General features: G+C 43.2%; 1 protein-coding gene across 2 annotated transcripts; it reads left to right on the forward strand.

The window, feature by feature from the left end:
- Window positions 1-11,678: 11,678 nt before the first annotated feature.
- Commd9 (COMM domain containing 9) lies at window positions 11,679-23,985 on the forward strand. Of its 2 annotated transcripts, XM_026405067.2 has the most exons (6): window positions 11,679-11,733; window positions 17,769-17,894; window positions 19,679-19,818; window positions 21,157-21,191; window positions 22,068-22,171; window positions 23,216-23,985. In XM_026405067.2, exons 1-6 carry the CDS (start codon window positions 11,683-11,685, stop codon window positions 23,354-23,356), a joined length of 597 nt encoding a protein of 198 aa, XP_026260852.2. In that variant the 5' UTR covers window positions 11,679-11,682; the 3' UTR covers window positions 23,357-23,985. The 2 variants fall into 2 exon arrangements, with proteins under 2 accessions (XP_026260852.2, XP_026260860.2); XM_026405075.2 differs by lacking the exon at window positions 21,157-21,191.
- Window positions 23,986-26,297: the final 2,312 nt, after the last annotated feature.

Here is a 26,297-nt window from a genome sequence, read left to right on the forward strand (position 1 = left end):
TTTTTAAGGCAACTTTGTAGGATCTTTGAACAGAATGCCTGTTGTTAGGCTTCTTAGCAATTCTGCTTCTAGGAAGTCATGCCCTGGAAGCAATAACAAAAATCATGGCCACATCTGTACAGTTTATACAATGCTTGGTGCCGTTCTACCATTTCATGTCTATCCTTTGTTCATTCCTCAAAGTTACCCTATTAATTTTTTTGAGATATGATTCACATACTCAGGCTGTTTTAGCTACTATAACAAAACACCACAAACCAAGTGACTTATGTAGAACAGATAGTCAGTTCTTATAGTTTTGGAATCTAGGAAGTCCTAGATCAAAGGTTTGGAAATTTCAGGGACTTGCTGACTGATGAAGGCCCACTTTCAGTTCATGGAAGGTGGCATCTTGCTGTGTCCTCACATGGCAGAGGGGACAAGAAAGCTGACTAGAGCTTCTTTTCAAGGGTACCAATCCCATTCACAGGGGTTCCGCCATCATGCACTAGTCCCCTCCCAACGTCCCACTTTCTAACACTGTCACAGCAGTAATTAGGTTTCAACATGTGAATCTGGGGGGCAGGGGCACAAACATTCAGACCTTAGCACCTACCATAAAATGCAGCTGTTTAAGGCACATAATGCAGTGGTTTTTAAGTATATTCTCAGATATGACCACTCATCACCACAGCTATTTTAAAAAAATATTTCTATCACTTCACCCCCTTTAATGCTGAATAATATTCTGATGTATGGGCTTACCACATTCTGTTCATCCATTCATTAGGATGATAGACATTTGGATTGTTTTCATTTTGTGGCTCTTTAAATACACTGCTATGAACATTCCTAAACTAACTTTTAGGTGGACATATATTTTCTTCTCTCTTGGGAATAGATCTAGGAGTGAAATTGCTGGGTTAAATTTTAACTTTCCATTTAACCTTTTGAGGAAATACCAGACTAATCTTCCAAAGTGGCACACCATTTCACATTCCCACCATCCGAGTACAAAGTTTTCAATCCATATATCCTCATCCACATTTATTCTTTGTTTGATTGCTTTATTGTATCTGTCCCAGTGGGTGTGAAGCACTATCTCATTGTGGTTTTGATTTGCATTTCCCTGATGGCTACAGAGAAGTGTTGGTGTCACTTCTGTGGCACAGATGAGGAAACTGTGGCACAGAGAGGATCTTAATTTACACATCATGACTTGGTAAGTGCACAGACTTGTGGGTACAACAGTGTATGCAGAAGGAAGTTGCTACAGCACTGTTGGTGAAAATAAATATTAGAACTGGATATTTCCCAGCAGGAGATTATACTACAGAGGACTACCATCAAAGACCGGGGAAGGTCTATACATGCTGACATGAAATGAACTCCAAAACATTGTTGGTGAAAAAGACACAGAATCACACGTGCAGCATGGACCTGTTTGTGCTTACAGATGATAGATAGATAGATAGATAGATAGATAGATAGATAGATAGATAGATAGATAGATAGATAATAGGAAGGTTACATACCAAATTGCTCCCACAGTATGCTCTAGAATGTAAGCTTCAGGAGAGCAACAGCTTTTGTTATTGTGAGTATGGCTTTATCACCTACCCCTCACATAGGATGTAGCACATAATAGTAGCTGAGTAAATAGCTGTTGTTCAATGAAAAATTCCTTTTGAGAGAGGAATGGAAGGCAGAAGAATACGCCAAAGAACCCATGTTTCCCTCTGAAGACCCATGTCTTCTAACCATGAAATCATGCAGTCATTCTATCATTTCTGACGCTGAAAAAAAAAATATTCGGGAATTCTGGGGTCTTCAGCAAGGAAAAAGTGAGACCCCCTGGGGAGTCCGTATGAAGCTGAAAAGTGGCCTCCATGGCTTCCACGGATGCCGTGAGGACCCTCTGGGGCTCTAGGGTCCCTCATTTCGAGTGGATGCCTGGCTCCCAGCCCAGCTCCGTCTCTGGGGCTTGGTTATCCAGAGGGGCAGGCAGGACCCCTCCTGCTGCTGGGCAGGCCCACTCCTGCTGCTGGGTACGCCCACCTGATCAATAAAGCATGTCCCAGCAAGCAGGAATCCAACGTCAAGATGCCAGCCATGAATCATGTTTTCACGCCTGAGAAGATCTTAAAAAATCAATGAGGATTAGAAGGACACAGCGGTGCACTTTTGTTTCTATCATTTTTTCAATATTTGTTTAATTTTTCATCCTGGATGAGCCCTCGGAGAAGTCCCAAGGATCAAGGGCTTGTGGTGGAACAGACAGGTGTACAGTCGTCACACTCTGGGCTCCAGGGGACTAGCTGTTCCCAGATCCCCAAAGGTGAGGAAGGAAGGCTCTCTCGGAAGGCTCCGTGGGTTGGGGCAGGAGCCAGGGTTCGATTGTGTTCAACTGTGTTTTCCACGTCAACTGAGGGTACAGCCATGACCTACATATTACAGCAGTTTCAGATGACAAGATTCAAACAGTGAGAACAACATGTCTTTTTTCTGCTGAAAGAAGCTGACAATTCAACCCAGTATGGATTCAGTTTTACATGTTGAAGTCTTTTCCCCAGCACCTCTGAACATGACTACATTTGGCAGGGAGAAGGGTTTTAAAGATGATGAGGCTAGAATGAGGCCTTTAGGGTGGACCCTGATCTAATATGACTAGACATTTTAACACAGAGAGAGAGACCCAAGGGATGAGCACACCCAGAGGAAAGACCATGTGAGGCCACAGCAAGAAGGCAGCCACCTGCAAGCCAAGGAGTCAGGCCACTGTCAGCAGCTGTCCTCTTGATCTTGGACTTCTAGTCTCCAGAACTGTAAGAAAGTCAATTTTTGTAATTGAAGCCACCGAGTCTGTGGTATTTTGTTATAGCATCCCTGGCAAACTAATACTGCACCTCTCTGAAGCCAGGGAACCAACAAAGGTCTTAGGCATTCAGTTTCAAGGGACTAGCTGTTCAGAGAGCCCAAAGGTGAGGAAGGAAGGCTCCCTCTGAAGTATCCACAAATTTGTGACAAGAGTTAAAGCAGTGGGTTTAAACATCCACCAGGTCCAGGCAGCAGATGCCAACCTACCTCAGTGTGGTTTCGATCTTAAACGTCCCCCCAAAACCCAGACACTAAAGGCTTGGTGGCAGCAGAACCATTAGGAGGTGGGGGTATAATGGAAGAAATTATGTCACTAGGCTGTGTCCCTGAAGGGGATATTGGGACCGTGGCCTCTCCCTCTCTCTCTCTTTTTGCTTCCCAAGATGCTATGGGGTTTCTTCCACCATGTGATTCCACTATGACACACTATTGCCTCCCCACAGGCTCACAAGTGACAGGACCAAGTGACCATGGTTAAAAAACAAACCTTGAAACCATGAGCCAAAATATGTATTTATTCCTTGAAAGATGATTTTCTCGTGCATTTTGTCACAGTGACAGAAAGCTGACTATAACACCAAAGTGTTATTGAGAAGGGAATCCCAGGCCCCTTCCCAGCATGCTGCTCCGTTGGAGGACAGACAGAGTCTGCACTGGAACGAAGTTTAAAGTCTGACTTTGACCTTAAGGCTGGGCATAACAATTGTTGAACTGAGGCAGTGTTGGAACTAGAAGCAACTAACATATTTTGATTCCTGGAGGTCAGCCAGAAGGGTCACAGACCTGCCTTAATTTTCATCAAAGAGCATGAGTGAAGAAGTGTCCCCCCAAAAAAGTTAAGGACAGTGAAAGGCAAAAAGAAAGCTGAATCCCAGAACACACTCCAGGAGTCCTAATTATTTAACATAAGTCCTCTTTCATGTGTAGCAGTTTGGCCCAGTCTCTGGAAAAGTAACAGACCCCATTTAATAAGCAATCATTACCATTTAAAAATTCCCCCACTGTCACCAGTAAGCAATCCCATCCTCTTTGAGCAGGACAAAACCTGATGACAGCAGACAAGTCCTTTAACAGCTTCTGCATTCTTTGAGCCAACAACTCCAGTACAGATGTTCCACAAATCCAGGGACTAAACACCAACCTCTCTACCCCATGACTCAGAGAAAACCACAACAAACTCCCGGTCAGCAGTGCTGGGCAGGCCTTCAGTTCACATAATATGCCAAAGAAAACCGAGTTCAAATCTGGCTGTGTCACTTCACATCCGTGCAATCTTGGGTACATGACTTAAGTTCCCTGTACTTGCATTTCCTCATCTATAAAATAGGGGTTATAAAGAACTCATCTTATAGGGCTATTGTGGAGAGCAGATGAGGAAATAGATGCAAAAGCATTTAGAACACTGGCACAGGACAAGGGGCTCCATAAGCGCAGTGTCGTCATACTTCACCGCCTCTCCAAGTGAAACCTCGCGACGATGTTGGCTTCTCGGCTCGAGGTTGTAAAGAACATTATACGAGGTGCCTGGTGATGGAAAGCATGGATTCTAGAACCAGACTGCCCGGACTTGGATCCAGCAAGAATGTGAGGCATGTGGTCTAAGTGTTTGCAGTTACTGCTATTAATGCACTGAGATAATGCGGTAGTATTTACACAGATGCAATACTCACTCAGATAGATCACAGACATTGGATGGTGGTCAAAGAAGCAGAAGACAGTCATCCCTTGTTAGCCACTGGGGACTGGTTCCAGGACCCCTGCTGACACCAGGCTCTGAGGATGCTCAGGTGCCTTATTTTTAAAATGGCGTGGTATTTGCATATCACCTACCCACACCCTTTCCTTTGCTTTAAATCTTACTTCTGATAATGAATACAATACAAATGCCATGTAAATAGTTGCTATAATGTGTTGACAAAGAAAAACAAGTCCATACATGTTTAGAACAGAGGCAACTTATTTTTCAAAGACTTTCTACCCAAGGTTGGTGGAATTCTCAGATGTGGAGCCCGTGGATATGGCGGGCTGGCTCTATGTCCCTAATCTGGAGGCTGCAAAACTGGACCTCAGTTGCTTTTGCTTGTTTGTTTGTTTACCAGCAGACAGTGGCTCTCAAGCAAATAAGAGTCTTGGACCCAGAAACCCATCCTCGTTGGGCCAGACCCTCTGCCATTACCTGCAGTGCCCTCTGAGGCCACCCCCAACCCCCAGCTCTCTTGTGTTACCTGGTCTGGTTCCTTCCTCCAGGGCGGATCCTACCCTGCCAGGCAGAGCAGATAGCATAGCTTTCCAGCCTCCTGAGAAGGTGACATTTCCAGGGGCCCAGCTCTCTCTGGGCCTGGTTCACCCCTCACCGACCGAGGGCCTGAAGACTGATGGAGAAGCAAATGGAAAATTTAAAAAGATGATACTCCTGCAGGAAGTCATTGTTTAGCCAATTCCAGGACTGAAAAACAGTGTAACGTTGGAGAAAGGAGGGTAAAGTGCCATTCAAGGCCATTGTTACAGCCACTGCTCTGTGTACTGGGGAAACAAAGGGGACCTCTGTGCTCGAGGACAATGCTGTTGTGTCACCAGCTGCTTCTGTGTTGCTCCTGGGGACCTGGAATGAGAAACAAGGCCACAGTGCCTTCCTCCATGAGATGCGCCCCAGACTTCACTGATCACAGCCACCAGGCCAACCAGAGCTGGGAGACGAGACTGGGACATTCAGCCCATGGTGCTCTGTACTGGGGAGCAGAGACAGTCCCTTAGTAGCCACCAACTGCCTAGGTGCCATTTTTCCATACAGGATAAAGCCCAAATTGTCACTCTCCTCTCCAGCTTTAGAGATTTAACACAAGTTAGAGCTGAAAAGAATCATAAGGCATCATCTCCCCGTAAACACATGTCATTGTGTTCGTCAGCTTTTCATCCCTATAACAAAACACCTGAGAAAATCAATTTAAAGAATTATTTTTCACTATTTCAGTCTGTGGTCACGGGGCTTCATTGTTTGTGGGCCCATGGTGAGGCACATCATGGCAGAAGAGAGTGGCTGAGAAAAGTGGTTCACCTGTTGGCAAATAGGAGAGAGAGACCGAGCAAGCCCAGGGACAATACGTACCTTTCAAGGACAGGTCCCCCTGTGCCCTCCTTCCTCCACCCACGCCCTACCTCCTACAGTTTCTACCACTTCCCAACAGTGCCACCACCTGGAATCAGGCCTTCAACAGGTGAGCCTTTGGAGGACATTCCAGACACAAACTAAAGCAATCATATACTCCAATTCCTGGCTTTTTTCCATGGGGCATCTGGCCAGGACCAATCCCCAGCCCTGAGGCATTTAGTAGCAGCTGATAAGGCCAGATCAATCACCACGTGGTTCCACCCATTAAGCCCCCATAAGGGACCAGGCACAGATAAGATAATGAATCTAGTTACTCCTGTCTTCCAAACCTTGCTCTGGCACTATTTCCCATGGATTATAAATGAGTTTGTTCTCTGAATCTTGGTTTCCTATTTGCAAACTGGGATTATTTCCTATTTGTAAATTGGTGGTACTGTGTGGATTAAATGAGGTAATGAATGCATGCATCACTCTTAGAACAGTGCTTGGTTTATAAACAGTGAACAAACACTGTGGATAAAAAATTAGAGACCCACTTACATCGGCAACTTGCACAGACTCATGAGGAGGTGATACGGAGATGGCAGGAAACCCAGGACCCACATCCTGTGCCTATCGCCGTCTTATTCTCTTCCCTTGAGTCTTCAAGGAAAGCTGGGCACCAACAGATACTCTTGAGGAACAGGCAGGGACAAATGTGTGAAGACGGTTTATTGGAGCACAACATTTATTCGTGGGGACTGGGGCTATTCGGTGTCCACATCGGTCTTCTGGGGACAATGAGGACTCTGTTCTGGAAAATGGCTGCAACATGAAGAGATGAGAACAGAATGGAACAGGTGGGGGAAGGAGCTGGCCAATTTTTAAAGAAAAAAATGGAAGAAAAAATGGGTTTTTATTTCAAATGTGCCAATTTTGCAATGCCATACACCAAATGTGACATTGTTGATGCAGATTGAGCTCCAGATCTGGCAAGTTGTGATGCCTGGTGTGGACACAAGTGGCATTTCTGAACCAGGACCTCTCTGTTGATATTCCCAGCTTTGGTCCCACACATGCCTGGGGTCTCCTGGTATATGGTCTGAGTGTCGGTGTCTACCCCCTCCCAAATTCATACGCTGAAATCCTAATCCCCAATGTGATGGTATTAGGAGGTGAGGCCCTTGGGAGTGAAAGGTCATGAGGGCAGAGCCCCCATGAATGGGAATAGCCCCTATAAAAGAGATCCAAGAGAGCTCCCTGAGCTCTTTGATCATGAGCTCTTTGACACAGCCAGAAAGTGCCATCTCTCAGCCAAGAATTGGTCCTCCTCATCACACCAAATCTGCTAATCCCTGATCTTGCACATCTTAGCCTCCATACCGTGAACAATAAATTTCTGTTGGATAAGCCACGCCATCTACAGTTTTGGATCATAGCAACCCAAATGGACTAAGATATCTGGTTAGCTCATTAGGCCAATTCAAACCTGCTTCTCGAGCTGAACAGGGGACCTAAGACCAAAAACACAGTCCACCTTCGTCTTCGTCTATGAGATGGGGGTAAGGAAAAGAGAAATGCAGTGGGAGAGGCTCTCCCTAAGGGACCACAGGCATTTGGCCTAATCCACCTCCTGCAGTCATTCCTCTGATAATGAAGGCAGCTGGGATTTAGCAATGGGACCAAAGGGAGAATGGAAAATGGGGGATTAGGTTCCCTTAACCACCGTCAATTCAAGTTAACATAAGCTTTGCAAATGGGAATTCAAGACAAGATTGCTCACAATGAGCCACCCACTAGAATGGCCAACTTCAATAATAAGCATTACTAATGATATGGAGAAACTGAAACCCTTCTACACTGCTAGTGCCGATGCAGAATGGTGCAGTCACTTTGAAAACCAATCTGAGAATTCCTCACTAGGTTCAACACAGAGTGACCCTATGACCCAGAATTTCCATTCCAGATACCCCAAGTGAAATGAAGTATATGCCCACATGAAAACTTGTCCATGATTGTTCATAACAGCAGTATTCATAATAACAACTCAAAAGTCTGCCCACTGATAGATAAGCAAAAACGTGGTAGGTCCCTGCAATGAAATGTCATGTAGCACAAATAGCAATGAAATACAGACACATGCTATAACACAGATGGACCTTGAAAACGTGCTAAGTGGAAGAAACAATGCAATGTCCAGAATAGAGACAGAAAGTAGATTAGTGGTTCTCGAGGGCTGCCTGACGGAGAACCTTGTGGAGCAGGAGGTGGAGTGACGTCTAAGGGGAGTGGTGTTTCTTTTATGAGTGATGAACATGTTCTAAATGCCCACGTTGGTGGTTAGAAAACTCTGTGAATGTACTTAAACCCATTGAATTGTCCATTTAAGACGGGTACATTGTATATTATGTGAATTAGTTCTCAATAAAGCTATTTTACAAAACATTAAAATTAAGTTGTTGACCTTAAATCATTTTCTATGAAAAAAATCTTATGGCCATATCCCTCTCTTCATTATCTGTTTCAGTGCAGAAAACTGAACAACCTTTCCTAAAGGATGCTTTCCCTTAAAGTTTCCAGGATCACGTTAGGGTAACCAACTGGCCTGCTTTCCCCAGCACTGTCTCAATGTTAGACCTCAAAGTTCTGCATCCCAGAAAATCGCTAATTCCTGGGCAAACTGGGATGGTTGGTCACCTTAGTTCCTCCCTTTCCCACAACAGGAAAGCTCTGCCCTTCATCACTATTAATGGCTAGAACTGAGTGTCCAAAGAGACAGTTCTGCCAGGCACAGTGGCACAGGCCTGTAATCCCAGTGGCTTGGGAGGCTGAGGCAGCTGGATCACAAGTTCAAAGCTACCTTCACCAACTTAGCAAGGCCCTAAGCAACTCAGCAAGAACCTGTAGCTAAATAAATATTTTTTAAATAATGGGCTGGGATGTGTCTCCTTGATAAAGCGCCCCTGGGTTCAATCCCTGGTACAAAAAAAAAAAAAAAAAACAGTTCTTCTGGTATAAGTCATCCTTGAGCCCCCTCTAATGGCCAAAAGGTATTTTATTGTAGCTTCCATTTCACAGATGAGGAAACTCAGGTTCAGAGAGGTGAAGTAACTTGCCAGGAGCACATGAAAACCAGGAACCCAGCCTGAGTATTCTTCCAAATCCCATAGTCCTCCTTCCACTCGTAATATTTTCCCTTGCCACATCACTGGTTTAACACACAGTTAAACAAAGAGTTACCATATTACCCAGAAATTCCATTCCATATACCCCAAGTGAAATGAAGTTTTCACATACATGAAAACTTGTACATGATTGTACAAGCTTATTCTTGCCCACTGAGGAAGATACTGGCATCCAAACAGAAGAAACCTGCATTTTCATCTATGGGAAGACATCTATGTACAACTTGGTGGTTAACAATACAGCCTCTGGAGCCAAACTGCCCAAGTTTAAATCTGAGCTCTCCTACCACTAATCTGTGAGACATTGGGCAAATTACTTAAACTTTCTATGTCTCAATTTTCCTTTATTTGAAAGTGGGGGAAATAATAATATGGTGTATATGTCAGTGTGCATAGGTGTATATATATATATATATATATATATATATATATATATATATATATACACACACACACACATACATATATATATACACATACATATATATACATTTAATATAATATACAAATACAACATAAGCTAGAATGAAACGTGGCACATAGCAAGTTTACTAAATGAGTGAAAGTAAGCACTGCTTTCTATACTCAAAATTGAAAAAAAAAAAATTGAATTGGTCTAGCTAAATCCAGAGAGTGGGACAAAAATCATGGACATAAACTCTGATATTCTGTTGTTTCTTCTTGAGATAATGCTTATGGTCTAGCAACTGCAGACAAAATTTTAAATGCAACATGGCACTGGCAATCTGAGATGCCCTACCAACCTGGCATGAATGGTATAAGGTTTCAGACCCTGCCAGCCACTGACTGTAGCCCAGGGAAAACTCCCCCTGTCATATCCGATCAGGAGAGCAAGAAGAGCTGGGGCTGCACTTGTCACTCAGCTGTGCTCTCTGAAATAGGTTTGTTCAACACTGTTGTATAGATATGAAAACTGAGGCTCATAGAAATTCAACAATTTGTTTTTGATGATATAGTCAATAACACATAGAACTGAGATTGAAATTAGGTTGCATTATAAAGCTCCTGTTTCATTGTCTCCATGCATTAGTTACTATTGCTGTGTAATAAAATTTTCTAAAATCTAGTAGATAAAAAACAAATGTTTTAAATCTTATATAGTATTCAAAGGCCAGAAATCCTGATGTGGTTTAGCTCAGTAGTTTTGGCTCAGAATCTCTCTCATGAGGTTGCAACTAAAGTTGTTGGTCAATGCTATCTGAATAAAGATCTACTAGGGGTGAAGAATCTACTTTTACGGAGGCTGTTAGCAGTCATAAGTTTTTTGCTGGCTGTTGGCTGAAGGCTTCAGTTCCTTGCCACATGGGTCTCTCCATAGAACTCCACACACAACACGGCAGCTTGCTTTCCCCAGAACAAGACAGTCAAGAGAGAGGGAAGATGAGAGAGTGCCCAAGACAGGAAACAGGAGTTTGTGTCTTTTTTGTTTGTTTGTTTGTTTCTGGAATCTTAGAAATAATGTACCATCATCCCTAGCCACATACCAATCCTGGGACAAATGAAAAGGGTGTATACTAGGTTGTGAATACAAGGGATTATTGAGGGCCATCTTGGAGCCTGGCCACCATGCTCACTTTTCTACAATAAGATGAGAAGACGAAGTCTTGCAAATAACAAGCCAATATCCCCACAGAAATTAATCTTAAGTCTAATCACACTTTTTGTTTATTTATCGAACACACCATTCACCTAAGTTACTGTACCTGCCCTATGGTTAAAATTTCAGTCTGCTTTGAGCTAGGACCTTTCATCATTGCCAAATCAGAGTCCCGTACTGCCAACTCAAAATTACTCACTACATTCATAATTACCTGTTGAATCCACAGATTAAATAATTTTTATCAACCACTCCCATCCCACACTTGCCATAGATATATCAAGACTCTGGATAAGTAATAGTGGCTCCCTTCCTATCCCCTTTCCTAAACACTTTCTCACCTGCTCTTCAAACCAGATCTCCCATAGAACTATGGAAAAGTTACTAAAAACCCAAAATGATCCGGTTTTCCCATTTGGATAAACCTAATAAAAACACCAGCTCCTACCTGAGAGACAGAAACTATACATGCAAAAGCAAGTTTATGTTCTTCGAGATGACCTGTGTGTGTGTGTGTGTGTGTGTGTGTGTGTAAATTACACGAATTACAATGAGCACAGTTTCGTTGTAATTCCAAGTGGCCAACAGACTGATCACTTCTGGACAACTATGCCTCCAAGGTGCCCGCCAAGCCTGCATTACCCAAATCAGCCAGTCCTCCTGCATGGGTCCCGGGAAAACTAGTTTCCCCTCTGGTAAATGGAAAAGCTAGGTCAACCCTTGAAAACCATGATCCCTCCACTTCCTCCCAGGTCCTGGGTCCTCGAGATGGCCATTCTGCCGCAGAACCCTTCTAAGTTCCTCCCAGCCCGGGTGCCACTAGTGAACCCGCTCCAGCCACTTTGAAAGACTACAGCCCCCGGCATGCCCCGCGCAGGCGGCGGAGTCACGTGATCGCGCTCCTCCCGCGACTGCAGTCACATGATTTCGGAAAAATGGCCGCCGTGACAGCAGAGCACTTCGCGGCTCTCCAGAGCTTGCTGAAGGTAAAGGGCGGGGTGGGGACGCGTGCAGTCTCCTTTGTCTTCGGAACTGAGTGTACAGAGCGAACGGGGCGGGCACGGGGAATAAGTTGGCCCTGATTTGGAGCCACAACTCTGCCACTGCTTCTTTGTGTGACCCCGGGCAAACCGTCGCTCCTTTTTGAGCTTTTAAAGAGAAACAAAATCAACAACTCCCTGACTAGAAGGTGAAAAAGAAAAAAATGAGATAACGGACTTGAAGGGTCTGTACAGTTGCCCCCCCCACTGTTAGTCTCTGGGCTGGTTTTCGGGATGGGTGCGTTGGGAGTGGTAATTGCTGGATCCGTTTTACTGGTTCCCCATTTCATCCCACAGCCCTTCTGCACTTAGGAAATTCTCTCCCTGTGCATCTGCCGGCGCCAGCGACTGAGGTGTGCGTTCTGTGTTCCCGAGGCCCGAGTTTTCTGTTCTCGCCTCTGACTGAGAAAGGGCAGGAACACCCTCCTGATAATTATTTGTTTGAAAGATTGAGTGATTGAAAGGGACATACTTACCCGGGCTCGTAATGTTCAAATAAAATGAAGGGTTGGAATTAACTTTTGATTTCCTCTCTACAAGGGCGGCTTTATTTTCCTTTGTAACACTTGTCATTAGATGACATTATGAATCTATTTGCCTATTGTTCGCCTTCTCTTAAGAATGTAAGATCCATGAAGGACAGTTTCTTTAACTTTCCTTTTCCCTTTAGTAGGTGAAGAGGATTGAGTTAATTATACTCAACAGTTTATGACACAGCATTGTCATTATGGTCTCCGTTTTGTTTAACTTAATTTTGAATGGCCTCCCCAGTATTCATTTGCACTCTACGCTCCTAAAATCACTACTTTATTGTTCATCGGTGTATATCAACAATTCTGTAGCAATATGCATTCATTTTCATTGCTCTTATCCTGTGTACTCTTTTATTTTTTAAAATATAAACGTTCTTATTTTGAGATAATTGTAGATTGACATGCAGTTGTAATAAATAATGCAGAAAGATCCCATTTACCCTTTACTCAGTTTCCCCCAATGTTGACATTCTGCAAAACCATAGGAAACTATCACAGCCAGGGTGTTAACATTGATAGTCAAAATACAAAATGTTTCCATCACCACAAAACCCCTCTTGCTGCTCTTTTATAGTCACGCTTCCATTCATCCTCCACCTCTTCTTTAACACCTGAGGTTTCTTTTTAAGAATTTTATATAGACTAGGTATGGTGGCCCTCCCCTTTGTTCCCAGCAACTTGGGAGGCTGAGGCAGGAGGGTCAGAAGTTTCAGGTCAACCTAGGCTATTTAGTGAGACCCTGTGTCAAAATTTTTAAAAGGGTTGGGGATGTAGCTGAGTGGCAGAGCACTTGCCTAATATGCACCAGACCCTGGGTTTGATCCCCAATACTGCCCGCGCACACACACACACACACACAAAAGAACTTTATATAAATCATATAGTATATATGGATTGACTTTTTTTTTACTCAGCTTAATCCCCTGGAGATTCTTCCATGTTGTCTGTAACAATAGTTCTTTCCTTTTTATTGCTGAGAAGTATTCCATGGTGTGGATATACAAAAATTTGCTTGACCTGTTGAAAGACATCAAAGTTGTTTCCAGTTTTTGCTATTACAAATAAAGCTGCTATAAATGTTTGTGTACCGGCTTGGAATACAGTTACTGGGTCATTTGGATGTCTGTATGTTTCATTTTTCAAGAAATCTCCAAACTCTTTCCAGAGGCTGTACCACCTTATATTTCTATCAGTAGTGCCCAGGTATTCCAGGATGTCCACTGCAACAGTCTGGCTGGGCACAAAATCACGAGCCACTCACAGCCTTGTAGATTGAAACAGCAATTCTTTATTCCCGAACTGTCACCGGCACTCTACACGCCTGTTCTGGGAAAAATCCACACTTCCACTGAGCTCTGCATCCCAAAATACTCTCTGAATCCTGAGAACTCAACGGGAACTCAAGGAGCGGGCGGGCACCTGAGGCAGCAGGATACACCCTATTCCCAGCAGGGTCCACCTTAAACCTGGAACCGCCCTAAACCCAAGGAGTGGGATACTCCCTATTCCCAGCAGGATACACCCTAAACCTGGACCCACCCTAATCCAGCAGGATCCTCCCTAAACCCGGATCCACCCTGGTCCTTGAGCAGGATCACCTTACTCAAACAAGCCCATTTCCATAATGGAGAGTCCTCCCTCTAAGCAACATGGGGTAGGCTGACAAGGAAATTGCCATGCGTCATTCTTACTTAGCTATGGCTCTCAGCAGCCCACATCCCCACCAGCATTTGATGTTATCACTATATTTTATTCAAGCCATTCTGAAAGATGTGTTTTGGTATCTCAGTGTGGTTTTAATTTGCGTTTCTCTAATGACTAAATGATGTTGAGTCTCTTCATGTGATTATTTACCCTCTGTGTATCTTCAGTGGAATATCTTTTGTCCCTATTCTAATTGGAGTATTTGCCTCTGTAATCTTGAGCTTTGGATTTTTAAAAATATGCTTTAGGCTCCAGATTACTAATTTTGACATTTGTTTCAATTTCTAACATGCACATTGAATATTATAAATTTCCTTTTCAACTTCATTGACTGTGTCCTACAAATGTTGATACATTGTTTTCTCATTTTCACTCTCTTAGTGTAATTTATTTTAAGTTCCCTTGAGATTTGGTCTTTGACCTATGGAATTATTTAGTAATGTATTGTTTAAATTTCCATATGTTTAATATTTTCCTGTTATCTTTCTGTTTCTGGGTCATAATACAAACTTCAACAAAATTTTAAAACTGAAATGAATAGTGTGCTGTTTTGTGGACCAGAATATGATCTATCTTGATATATGTCCAGGTGTTTGAGATGTGAGTATATTCTACAGTTTCTGAGTATGAAGTGTTCTGTAAATGTCAATTAGAGTGATTAATTATGTTGTTGAGTTCTTCCATCTTTGTTGAATATCTGTGTAATTGTTTTATTAATTATTGAAAGGGGTTTTGATGTCTCAACTATATTTGTGAATTTGTTTCTCATTAATAGTGCTGTCAGCTTTTGTTTCACATATTTTGAAGTTCTTTTAACAAATTTTTTTTTGTAATTATAGATGGACAGCATGCCTTTATTTTGTTTGTTTCATTTTTATGTGATACTAAGGATCGAACCCAGTGTCTCACAAGTGCTAGGCAAGTGCTCCGCCACTGAGCTACAGCCCCAGCCCCATGTTTTGCAGTTCTTTTACTGGGTACAGATACATTTAGGATATCGTTGTCTTGGTGGATAGAATCTTCTATCATTATTTAATGTCCCTCTCTTTCTCTGGTAATTTTCTTTTTGTGACACATGCTTTATCTGCTATTAACATAACCACTCTTGCTTTCCTTTGGTTAATGTTTGTATGGCACCTCCTCTTTCATCCTTTTATTTTCCAGCCAGCTCCTATCATATATTTGAAGGGAGTTTTGTGTATAAAATATTTAATTGAGTCATATTTTTAATCCACTCTGCCAATTTCTGTATTTTAATTGGAATGTTTATGCCAATTAAATGTTAGAGTTAGTATAATTACTGATATGTTAGAACATAAGTCTGCCATTTTATTTTTGTTTTCTGCTATTCTTTCTTGTTTTTTGTTTCTATTTACATTTTTCTGCTTTCCCCTGGGTTATTTTTTAGAGTTGTTTTGATTTGTCAGTAGTTCTAAAAATGTATTTATTTTTATAGCCCCTTTAGTAGTTGCTATAGTTACTATATTGTGCATGTACAGCTTATCTCAGCCTATTGGTGTCATCATGGTGTTAGGGTGAAGTATAGACACCTGCCTCTCTGTCTGTCCTTTAACCCTTCTTTACTTGTAGCATAATTGTCATGGGTATGTCCTCTGGGTACATTTAGAGGTACATCAGACCGTGTTCTAATTTTTCTTTCAACTTTTAAACATTTAGAAAATTCAAGAAAATAAAGGAATTTTTTTTTTTTTTTTTTTTTTTTTTTGCTTATCCTTTTCTTTCTTCCTGACATTCCAAGGATTCTTCTTGTTCCAAGAAAATCTGGTGTGAAAGAACCAACTTCTGTAGGCCACATGTCGAAAGAGACTGCAGAAAGATGTCAGGCATATTCTTGGCATTGCTAGCACCAGCATTCGGCACCTGGTGTTCCCCATACCTCCTGACAGCTTGGCATTTCTCTAGTGTGCTGGGAGGCTCGTGGGGAAAGAGGCCAGGGTTCCCCAAGGGCAGTCACGGTGACCCGGCTCAACATGGCTGCAGTCAGGTCAAGCTGGATCCTCCTACTCCTTTCATTCCTTCTTTTCTCTTTACAGAACTTGTTTTAACCATCCTTTAAGGTAAATATTGTGACAAATTTTCTTAGTGCTCTTTTCTAAGAATGAATATCTTTATTTCGTCTTCATTCCTGAAGGATATTCTTATTGTCTGTAGGAGTCTAGTTTGACAGCTCTCCTTTCACACTGAAAACTACTATGCTTTTTGTGTTTGTGTATTTCTCTGTGGTTTCTGATGTGAAAGCTGCTGTCATTCTGATTGTTTATTATAGCTAAAGTGTTGTTTCTTCCTCACTACTTTCAAGATTGCTTTGTCTTTTGTTTTTATAAGTTCACTTAGGGACCTGGTGTAGGTTTTTTAAAATTATTATTTATCCTACGTGGGATTTACTCAGGTTCTTGAAATATGTACTACTGTGTCTCCAGCTATGCTTGGAAAGTTTTCAGCTGTTATTCCTTTGATTACACATTTTTGGTCTTTTTTATCATCCTCTGGCTCCATCCACTGATTCTTCTCTCTGTCCCTTCCATTTTGGTGTACTGAGCCCATCTATTGAGTTTTTACATTTTGGTTATTGTATTTTTCACTTCTAAAATTTTACATTTTATTCTTCTTAATATCACCTATTTTTGGATGAGACTCTCTTTTTTAATTTGTTTAAAGCATGTTCATAGTTACTTATTGAAGCATTGTCATCAAGGCTGCTTTAAAACCTTGGTCAGATAATTTTAATGGCTGTCATCTTGGTGTTGGCATCTGTAGATTATGTTTTTTCCTCAGCTTGAGATCTTTCTGGTTCCCGATTTGATACATGATTTTTTTTTTTTTTGAAACCTGGATGTGTTCATATTATGTTCCAAAATTCTGGATCTTATTTAAGTCTTATGTTTTAGCCAGCTTTCTCGGGTACCATTCAGGCAGGGTTGGGGGGCACCTCTCATTACTGCCAGTTGGAGGTAGAAGTTCAGATTCCCTACTTGGCTCCTGTTGATACCTGAAAGCAGGGGCTTCTGTTTCCCCTGGGTACTGGGGAAGCCCTGTCTCCACGCAGACTCTCTCTGTACCACGGGCAGTGTGGCTTGTGACCCACTGGTGCAGATGAAGGTCCCAGCTCCCTGCTTGGCTGTCTTTGACACTGACCCAGTGCAAGTGTTGGGGTGCCTCTCACAGCCTCACCCAGACTTCAATGGCATAAGTCAGGATGGGTTCACAGTTCTTTATGTGATATTTGGCTGGAATAGAAAGCAGTTATTTTCTAAAGCTTGTTCATCTCACTGTGCTGTTCCTTTCCTGGTCCTTTGGCTGGAGAGATCAGGGATTTGTTGTAGCTTTTTTTTTTCTTTTCCTCCCTCCTGTACCCATTGACATTTCCACATTGCCCTCTTCTTCAGCTCAGGGTCTAGGATAGATAAAGCAAAAAGAAAACCCAAGGAACTCACCACCACATCATTCCTTGGGGCTTGAGCTCCTCACAGATGTGCCTTCTCCCCTCTTTCTAGAGACATCTCGGATCTGTTTTCCATGTAGTACCCAGGGGGTTTTAGTTGTACTTAGCAGAAAGAATAGGGAAAAGTACATTTATTCTGTCTTCCCAGACAAATTTAAAGGTGTCCTCTATATCTTTAAATCTGAAGTGTGAAATATGTCACATAATACCTAAGCCAATGTTATTTGAAAACATGTTGTCAGAGGTTTTTTTTCCTCCCCTATCTGTGAATTAATTCATAGGCCTCCTCAAAAGATGTTGTCAGGCAGCTGTGTCAAGAAAGCTTTTCCAGTTCAGCCCTTGGCTCAAAAAAGCTCTTGGATATTACGTGTTCCAGCTTGTCTGTGACCCAGGAGGAGGCAGAGCAAGTAAGTGTGGTCAGAAATGACCTTTGGCCATGGGCCCTCTTCCCTTACTAATCTCTTTTTTGACTTCCCAGTCATTTCCATGTCCAAAGAAAATTTCTCCCTGAAATTGACATTGTAGCCAACTCTGGATGGATTTTTTTTTTTTTTTTTTTTTTTTTTTTTTTTTTAGTATTAGTAAATTGAAAGCTTTGTCTTTGAGCCCTCCCTTGTGATAAGTAAGTCACATGTGGGAGCTGGGCCCAGAATCAGCTCCTGAACAAGTTCTTTTAGACTTATTGCCTAGACAGTGTAATCAAAAGCCAAACTTGATGTGACTTTCTTTCTCAGCCTGTACACTGCTAAGACTGATGAACTGTCACCTGGAGAGCTTCAGGCAGATTCTTCAGGAATCTTCCACAGAAGATGGAGGTCTGAGTGGTAATTGGGCTGGGCTCAGTGAGGCTCCCTCTGGGTGCCATGTACAGCGCTGCCTTCTCAGCCCTGGCCCCAGTGGAGTCTGCTCGGCTCCCCTGAGCTCCACTGATCCTAGATGTCATGCTGCACTATGTAGCAGGGACTCCCTTATCTTTCCAGAGCAAATGCACTTTTAAAACAGGAGTATCTTCACATGGATTCATGTTATTTTTATTCTTTAAATATGAAACTTTGCTCATTAAAATCAACTTTAGAAAAGTAAAAAGCAGAGTAAGATTATAGAGGTGAGTGGAGACTTAGTTTGGATTCCCTGAAAAGTAGATACTGAGGCAAAAACTTGAGTGCCAGAAGTTTTTTGGGAGGTGATTCTAGAAAACACAAAGGAGGAAGTAGGTAAGATCAAACAGGCAAAGTAGAAAAGTCTTAAAGTAAAAAAGTATATTAATGAGTGGTTACTGCCATGGCAATGGGGCTCAATCTTAGGGTTCTGTGAAAAGTCAAGTAGAGCATGTCTTGTAATTTTCCTTGGAGGGCAAGGAGACTAGGGCATTTGTCCACTACCTCTCCCCCAGCTATAGTGGAGGTTTAACTCCCCTCACTTCTGGGTAAGTGCATTTGCAGACCAGCAACCTCCAATGGTATTAGAAGCAGCTCTAAAGCAGAGAGAAAGTCACTCCAGAGGGCTTTCTCGGGTTCAGCTAAGATCATTCTATTCACAAATCAACTACAAGCCACACTTGTCTGCATGCAGATCCACATAGAGCACTTAGGACGAGAACCCATAGCAGGGTCTAGGACTCCTCTTTCACAGGGACTTGAGACTTCTACCACCCTGAATTCAAAGTCCACACTCTCCAGGAACCAATATCTCTTTGTCAAATGCCAGTAAACACAACTTGAGATACTTGCAAGGAGCATGCAGCCCCATCAGAGGAGCCCAAGCCATGGGCCCAGGTGTTTATGCAATCCTCTCCATCCAGAGGCATTGGACCAATGCAGGGTTGCCTAGTAACCCAGCTGACTCTCCATTTCTCAGGTTACCAGGGAAACAGCACCAGAAAGTTAACTGAAGGTCAGGTCCTTCTGCAGAAGAAAAAGGGACATATTAACCCTTTGCCTTAGGAGTTTCTGGCATGGACAGCTTCCTAGGTCAGGCAGCTGCATCTGTTTTGTGAAGCAACAGGTGAAGTTAGGGCAGTAGAGGCACATGGGACATTCAGTATCTGCCACAGAGGCTGCTTGGCTCCTGTCACTCGTTCAAATGACTGCGGCATGCAGTCACAGGGTGTGGGATAGAGGGCCCTTCCTCTGCCTCTTGTCCTGTGTCCCATGTCCCCTGCAGCTACAGGTCTGTCTCCTCCATCCTGCAGCTCCTCCAGGCTCTGCACCGCCTCACTCGGCTGGTGGCATTCCGTGACCTGTCCTCAGCTGAAGCAATTCTGGCTCTCTTTCCAGAAAATTTCCACCAAAACCTCAAAAACCTGCTGACAAAAATCATCCTAGAACATGTGTAAGTGCTCATTTTTTGAAAATTCTTCTTTTACATTTCTTATTGTTTTTATTCCTATTTAGAAATACTATATTCCTTGTTGGAAAGACAGAAAATACAGAAAAGCAAAAAGAAGAAAATAAGATAACTACAGTCCCACCACCCAGAAGTGAGCAGTATTGATTTCTTACTGGAAAGCCGTTTAGGACTTGGTTATTGTTTCTCTTTACACATACATAGAGAGGTTGATGTTTTGGTTTTATTTTTTAACCACTACAAAAAAAGATCATCCCATTTTATAACGTGCTTATTTTCAGTTAGCAGTATTAACAGTAATGACATTTCAGGTCAATAAGTTTTTACCTTTAGTATCATTTTTAATGGTTAAATATAAGATATATTCCATTACATGAAGCAACTGGGTGTACATTTTGAAATTCCTTAGTGTTAGACATTTAGGATTTTATCAGTTTTGCACTTCAGTGAGCAATTTAGAAACTTTGCTCATGTGCTTACTTATTTCCTTACTATGATATGGGCCATGAACATATTGGGTTTTGGTCATCGGGAAGATTGTACTCTTTCCACCATAAGACAGAACATGTCCCTCTTCCCACACCTTTTCTATGAGATTTTTTTCTTACCTTTTTCCCCCCAGTTCCACAGATGGCAAATGAAACCTGATTTCAGCTTATATATCTTTGATGCTAGCAATGTTGAATATATTTTTCATGTGTTTATTGGTCATTTTAATATCTCTTTTGTGAGTTTTCTCTGTATCCTCTCAGCCAGGCAGATCCTTTGAAACACAAAAAAACTTGAAAGAATCGATTATTGTTTAGCAGAAGGCTTGAACAGTCCCGTCTAATAGCAATAACAGTTAATGCCTGTTTACCAATTTTTTTTTGTTTATTTGAAACTTCCTTACATTGCCACATTTGACTCTTACTCTGCTTGGCATCTCACCATGATGTTATTTGCTGTAGCATTAGACAGGTCTGTTGGGTGTATTTTTGCATAAGCTGCTGTATTCTGTATGGCAGGTGCTCAATAAAGAGAGCATAAGTTGACCTTTTCTCTGTTTGGTCTTTGAGAACAATAGCACAGTAAGATTACAGAGCAGTAAGCCTTTTATTTTCTTGTCCTAAGCTGTGAAAACTAACAGCACTTAGGTCTTAACATCACCAAGCCTTGTAAAACAAACAAAAAGCTGCTTTGAGGAAGGATGATTTCTGAGATCATTTCCTGTTAGGAGGTCTGAAGATCACAAGGAAGGTGGAAGCTAAGGTTTCTCATGATCAGAAAACTCAGTCTCACCCCTTTTCCATAATTTTTTCCTCATCTTTCCCTCTTTAATAGATCTACTTGGAGAACTGAAGCCCAAGCAAATCAGAGTGAGTACTAAGACATCTTCCTCTCCTTCCTCTCACCAGCCCCAGGCCTGAATCTGCCAGGACACCAAGGATGTTAACCAAAAGTCGAGGACAGCTATTCTAGTCTCAAACCAAAGACTGTCTGTTTGCTGTGTTTTTTCTTTTTAATTCAACTCTATATGTTTATATAGATATGTTGATATAACTGTAAATATTATTATAGAAGCTTGTTGTTAAAAAAATACAGAAATACCCAAAGAAGAAAGTGATGTAATAAAAATTGTGTTTTAAAAAGTAATTCTGCTTCAATTAAGAAAAAACTCAACAGTAATTAAAATTACTTTGAAAGATTAAATAAAAGTATGTATTTAGAAGTATCATTCTGCTTATTCTGAGCCAGTCACAGTGCTAGAGCACTTGACCTACCTTGATTCACTTAGTCCTCCCAGCAACCCAGGGAGCTAGGCTGAAACTATCCCCATTTTCCAGATAAGAAAATGGAGACTCAGAGGTTAGGCAAGTGGTGGAACCCAGGTTCAAACCAAGCCTGTTTATCTTAAAGCAAGGCCTCTTACCACTTGCTGAAGCTACACTTTCCCCAAGACTCCAGCTGTGCCTTTTTCTGTACCTTGTGTCACTTGTCATTCTGTCCCAACATCTGGAGGGTTGGGTGTTTGGTGCAAGTCTGGAGATGCTGCCCCACCATGAATCAGTACTACGGGGAGGCAGCACAGAGTAGTGGGAAGGTCCGTGCTTGCTGTGGTCTTTTGCCCCACTGTCTGTCTCTTTCAGAGATTTGCTGCATAGATCAGATGGGTTATGTGTGTACAGCCTTCAGAGTCAAGGCCTGATAAACATGGGCGGAGTGAGCTCTGAGCTAAGCTGTCTCTTCCACAGTCTCTCTGCCACGCCTGGTGGACCTGGACTGGAGAGTGGATATCAAAACCTCCTCAGACAGCATCAGCCGCATGGCCGTCCCCACCTGCCTGCTCCAGATGAAGGTAGGTCCACTCTCATCGTCATTAGAAGGAAAGGAGGTGCTGTAGTGAGTTAGGCCCTGTGGACCATCTAAAATATCAGCCACCAAAGTTTTGGGGTCACTACACTAAGCCCCCTTGCCAAAAATGTTGACATCCCCCATGTGCATGTGTGTTTCACACAGTGTTGTGTACTACTGTGTGAACGCATCATGGACATCAAAAAACATGCACTGAAAGTTGACATTTTACTACAGTGTGACAAGTGCTAAACAATATAATTTTAAAACTGTTTTCTGATCACTTAAAGGTGTACACGTACTGAGACGTTTAGCTTTAACTGTAGGGGTGTGTGTTCAGATTTCAGATTGGCCTCTGTGTCATTTCAGTGTTTCGTCACCAACTTCCTGTCCTGTTTGCAGTGTGGTCATCAGGCTTCTGTTGGCAGTGGAAGTCTGTGCTTCCTATTCTTGTTCACGTGCCCTTGCCTCATTGTCTTCACTTGATAGTTTTTTTCAGGAATCCTCTAAAATCACATTATGATAGAATTCATTTAGTTTAAAAAACTAGGCAATATATTGCTGTATTTACTTCACCAAACACCCAGAAATTCAATACCTGCAAGAAAAAACTTTAGGAGGCCTCTTGCAACTAAGTTTTAAGTATTAATAAAGCTTTATTTGTTTCTTGTTTATGATTAAATAAGTAAAACTATAAGTTGTGATATTTTTCTTATATCTAGTGGACTTCCTGTGTACCCCATAGAGCCCACCTCTAAAAATACCAGTGTGAGCACGTTTTCTCACTTCAGTGCTAAGACAGGGTATTGGGGAGAAGGCTCACCCTTCCCTGCTACCCACCCAAGGCTCTTGTTGCAAATGGGAAGAAACCCAGGCCTTTGAGTATCTCCTTCACCTTCCCCAGTTGCTGAATGACTCAAGGGCTGGGGCTCCTTGCAGCCCTTACAAAGAACCTCTCTTCAGAGGCCCAGAAGAACTGAGAAGGACTCGCGTATGGGAGATAGGAAGAGAGGCAGCTTTGACTTTCTGGGCATTGTTCTCTTTACAGATCCAAGAAGATCCCAGTCTGTGCGGGGACAAACTGTCCATCTCAGCTGTGACTGTGGAGTTGAGCAAAGAAACACTAGACACCATGTTAGATGGGCTTGGCCGCATCCGAGACCAGCTTTCTGCTGTGGCCAGTAAATGAGCTGACCTGCTGCTAGTGCCACTGCCATGCCCAGCTGCTCATCAGTGTCAAGGCGCCTTGCAGCTGGCAGGCTGCCCTGCAGCAGCAGCTCAGCTGACTACGGGCGGACAGGATGGTGGGAGTGGGGCTCGCCTCCTCCTGCAGGCACAGGAGGATTGGGAGGAAGCAACCAGGCACCTTGCTGTTCTCCTCCTCTTTTTTCTCTTTCTGAAGCTGATAAACAGAAGCTCTCACTTTCGAGAGGCTCCTGATGCAGCCTGACTGATGCTGTGTGCTGTGAGGGAGCATTGCCTCATCAGATGCCCCTGCCTGGCTGCCCGGGGAAGCCAGGCCCTGACTGTGGGGTTCGCTTAATGAGTTATTTCCAGCATTGACTCTGATGAGTTCATTCCAGTCCTGGAATACATGGAGGGCATTAGGCCCATGATGCCAGCAGTGTTTGCCCCTCTGTCAGAGAAGCAAGCAAATCCCACTGAGCTTGGCCCTGCAGCCTGGCCCCTCTAGGGTATCCCCTGAGCCCCCTTGGCCCCTCTGGACCACCTCTCCACCTCTGAAACGCATTCTGATTCTTACTATTGCCAGGCGAGGAAGTGGGAATAACTGGAAATAAATCTGTTTTAAGATTCTGGCCTTGATTCTTTTCACCAGTTTGTTGCCTTCAGCCAGGTGCTGCGTCTCAACTTCCTGAAGATAATACCAACTTCCTGATTCCCAGCTAAGCCCTTGACCTTTGGTATGACATGAAACCAGACCTATGACCCTGACCAGGCTCCCTGTGCTCTTGACTGCTACGTAGAAAAAAAAAAAAGAAGCCAGGGTGACTTCAGTGCACACTTGATATGAGAGCTCCCATTAGTGTGCTCCTGAGACTGGCCGAACAAGACCATCTCTGTGGCGAGGCTCACACGTCATAGGGACCTGTGTATGAAGTTCCTTCTGCCTTATTATCCAGGTCATCCCTGTGGCAACAGCGTGCTGCCTGCCCGCTGAGCTCTTCATTCTGGAAGCTCTAGTGTGTGTCTGGGGTGGACGGAGGAGGTGAACCATAGGTTAAGGATAGACACTTGATACACAGGCAGCCAGGGTCGGAAGCTGTACCTCCAAAATAATAGTGATCTGTTATCCCTAATTATTAATAGGAATGAACATAGAAAGCCAGTGCATTTGTCATTTTGTCTTCTAAGAGGGCTGGTGAGGAGGACTATTATTGTCCTGCCTTGATTGATGAGGGAACTGCTCATGGAGGCTTAGTCCCCTGCTGGTAAATGGCCTCATTAGGACTTGGGCCCAGACTTCCCTAGCTTTCTCTCCACACCAGGATGTGGAGGTCTAAAACTAGCTCCATTTGGAAATTTTTGAAACTGACATAGGAGAAATCATACCTCTGCCCACCCAGTGAGATCCTGGAAGGCCAAGACTAACCATTCCAAGCTCTCTGCTGCTCCTAGAAGCTAAGCTGCCTGCTTTTAAACATGGCAAATCTTAACCCTGTGGGGCCCGTCCCCACTGAGAACTTGATAAGAGCTGTGCATCCTTTTCTGTAGGAAATGAATCTTTAATTTTTTGCACATAGTGACAGGTCATGAACTCCAGATCCCACCCTGCTATGGATCAGGACCCCCTGGTCTTACACTTAGGTTGAGTTCAGCCTTTGGCATGAATTCATCCCTTTCTGTTTACCTTTCACTCCCATGACCTATAAACAGTGATCTCAAAATTCCTGTCTCCCAGTCTCCAAAGTGCAACAAGAAACTAACGTGGACCAAGGAGCCCAGCATCCGTGTCTGATGAGCTGGACATTGGTTTAGCCAGGGCTACCTGAAGAGAGTCAACTGAGCACAAAACATTTGGAGGGCATTCAGAACAGAACTGGAAAAGTCAATAAATGTTTACAACCCTTCTCATTCCCTTGTTTAAGAGGTTGTTTCCATTCTTAGTGAGGATGGGATTGTTTATAAATGCCATATTTCTGGTTGGCCTGACCTTACTTCTGTACCACAAAGGTCTTTCATTCAATGCTTGTCTGGTTTCCCAATCGTACCTTGTTGTGATGAAGCAGCTCTGCACAAACTCTCTTTCCCGAGGGTGTAGGAAGGTTTGAAATGCAAACACCATCCACAAAGAGCCAAGATCGATCTCTGTGGTAACTGGCCCCTGGATGCCAAGACATTCCATCTACCTGGCCACAGGGTGAGCACCAGGCTTAGTCCTGGTCCATGTGGCCACAGAGATTGTATCATGGATGCACATGACTCTAGTTGGGCCCATCGGTCTTTCCCTGGGGCCTTCACTGCTGGAATGAGCAGAGACCACTTCCTGTCTCTAGGCTGTGATGGTGAGGCCAGTGATGCTCGGTTCCCACTTTGTGCCACAGAAAACCCATCTGCCATCAGTCATCCACTCCCCTATGAACTGTGGAGGGCTCAAGTCCCTGTTCTCAGTTGGGAAGAGGAAGGAAAGATACAGTGTGTGCTGTCATTTCCAATGCTAGTGTATCAGTTCTGATGGGTTTATTTTATTCAGGAATGGAAAGACCTGCAGACACAGATGTTGTCGTGCAGAAGCTTATACTGATAGCTCTAGAAATGAGGCACATCCCATGTAGAAGGACTACCTCTCCAGGGCTGGACCCAGGTTCTCCTTTCCTCTCTTTTGCTTAAACACTGAGTCACTAATCTCCAAAGAGGGGGCTTCTGATAAGCCACTAGGTTGGGAACAAGTCGTGATAGCAGCAAGCAGAAGACTGCAATCTGGTGAACATTCATGGGGCGCCATGATCCCTGTCATGCCCCACAAATGGCTCCCGTGAGTGAGCATTCAGACAGCGTACACTCCCACTCCAAGGAACAGGCCTAAGTTAGACACAGCAAATTTCAGAGGAAAAGGGGGAAGTGCTTTATGGAGGGTCCCTTGGAGCACATAACATCACAGACACTGGGCA

Source organism: Urocitellus parryii, chromosome 4 (assembly GCF_045843805.1).
Source record: "Urocitellus parryii isolate mUroPar1 chromosome 4, mUroPar1.hap1, whole genome shotgun sequence".
Taxonomy (NCBI): domain Eukaryota; kingdom Metazoa; phylum Chordata; class Mammalia; order Rodentia; family Sciuridae; genus Urocitellus; species Urocitellus parryii.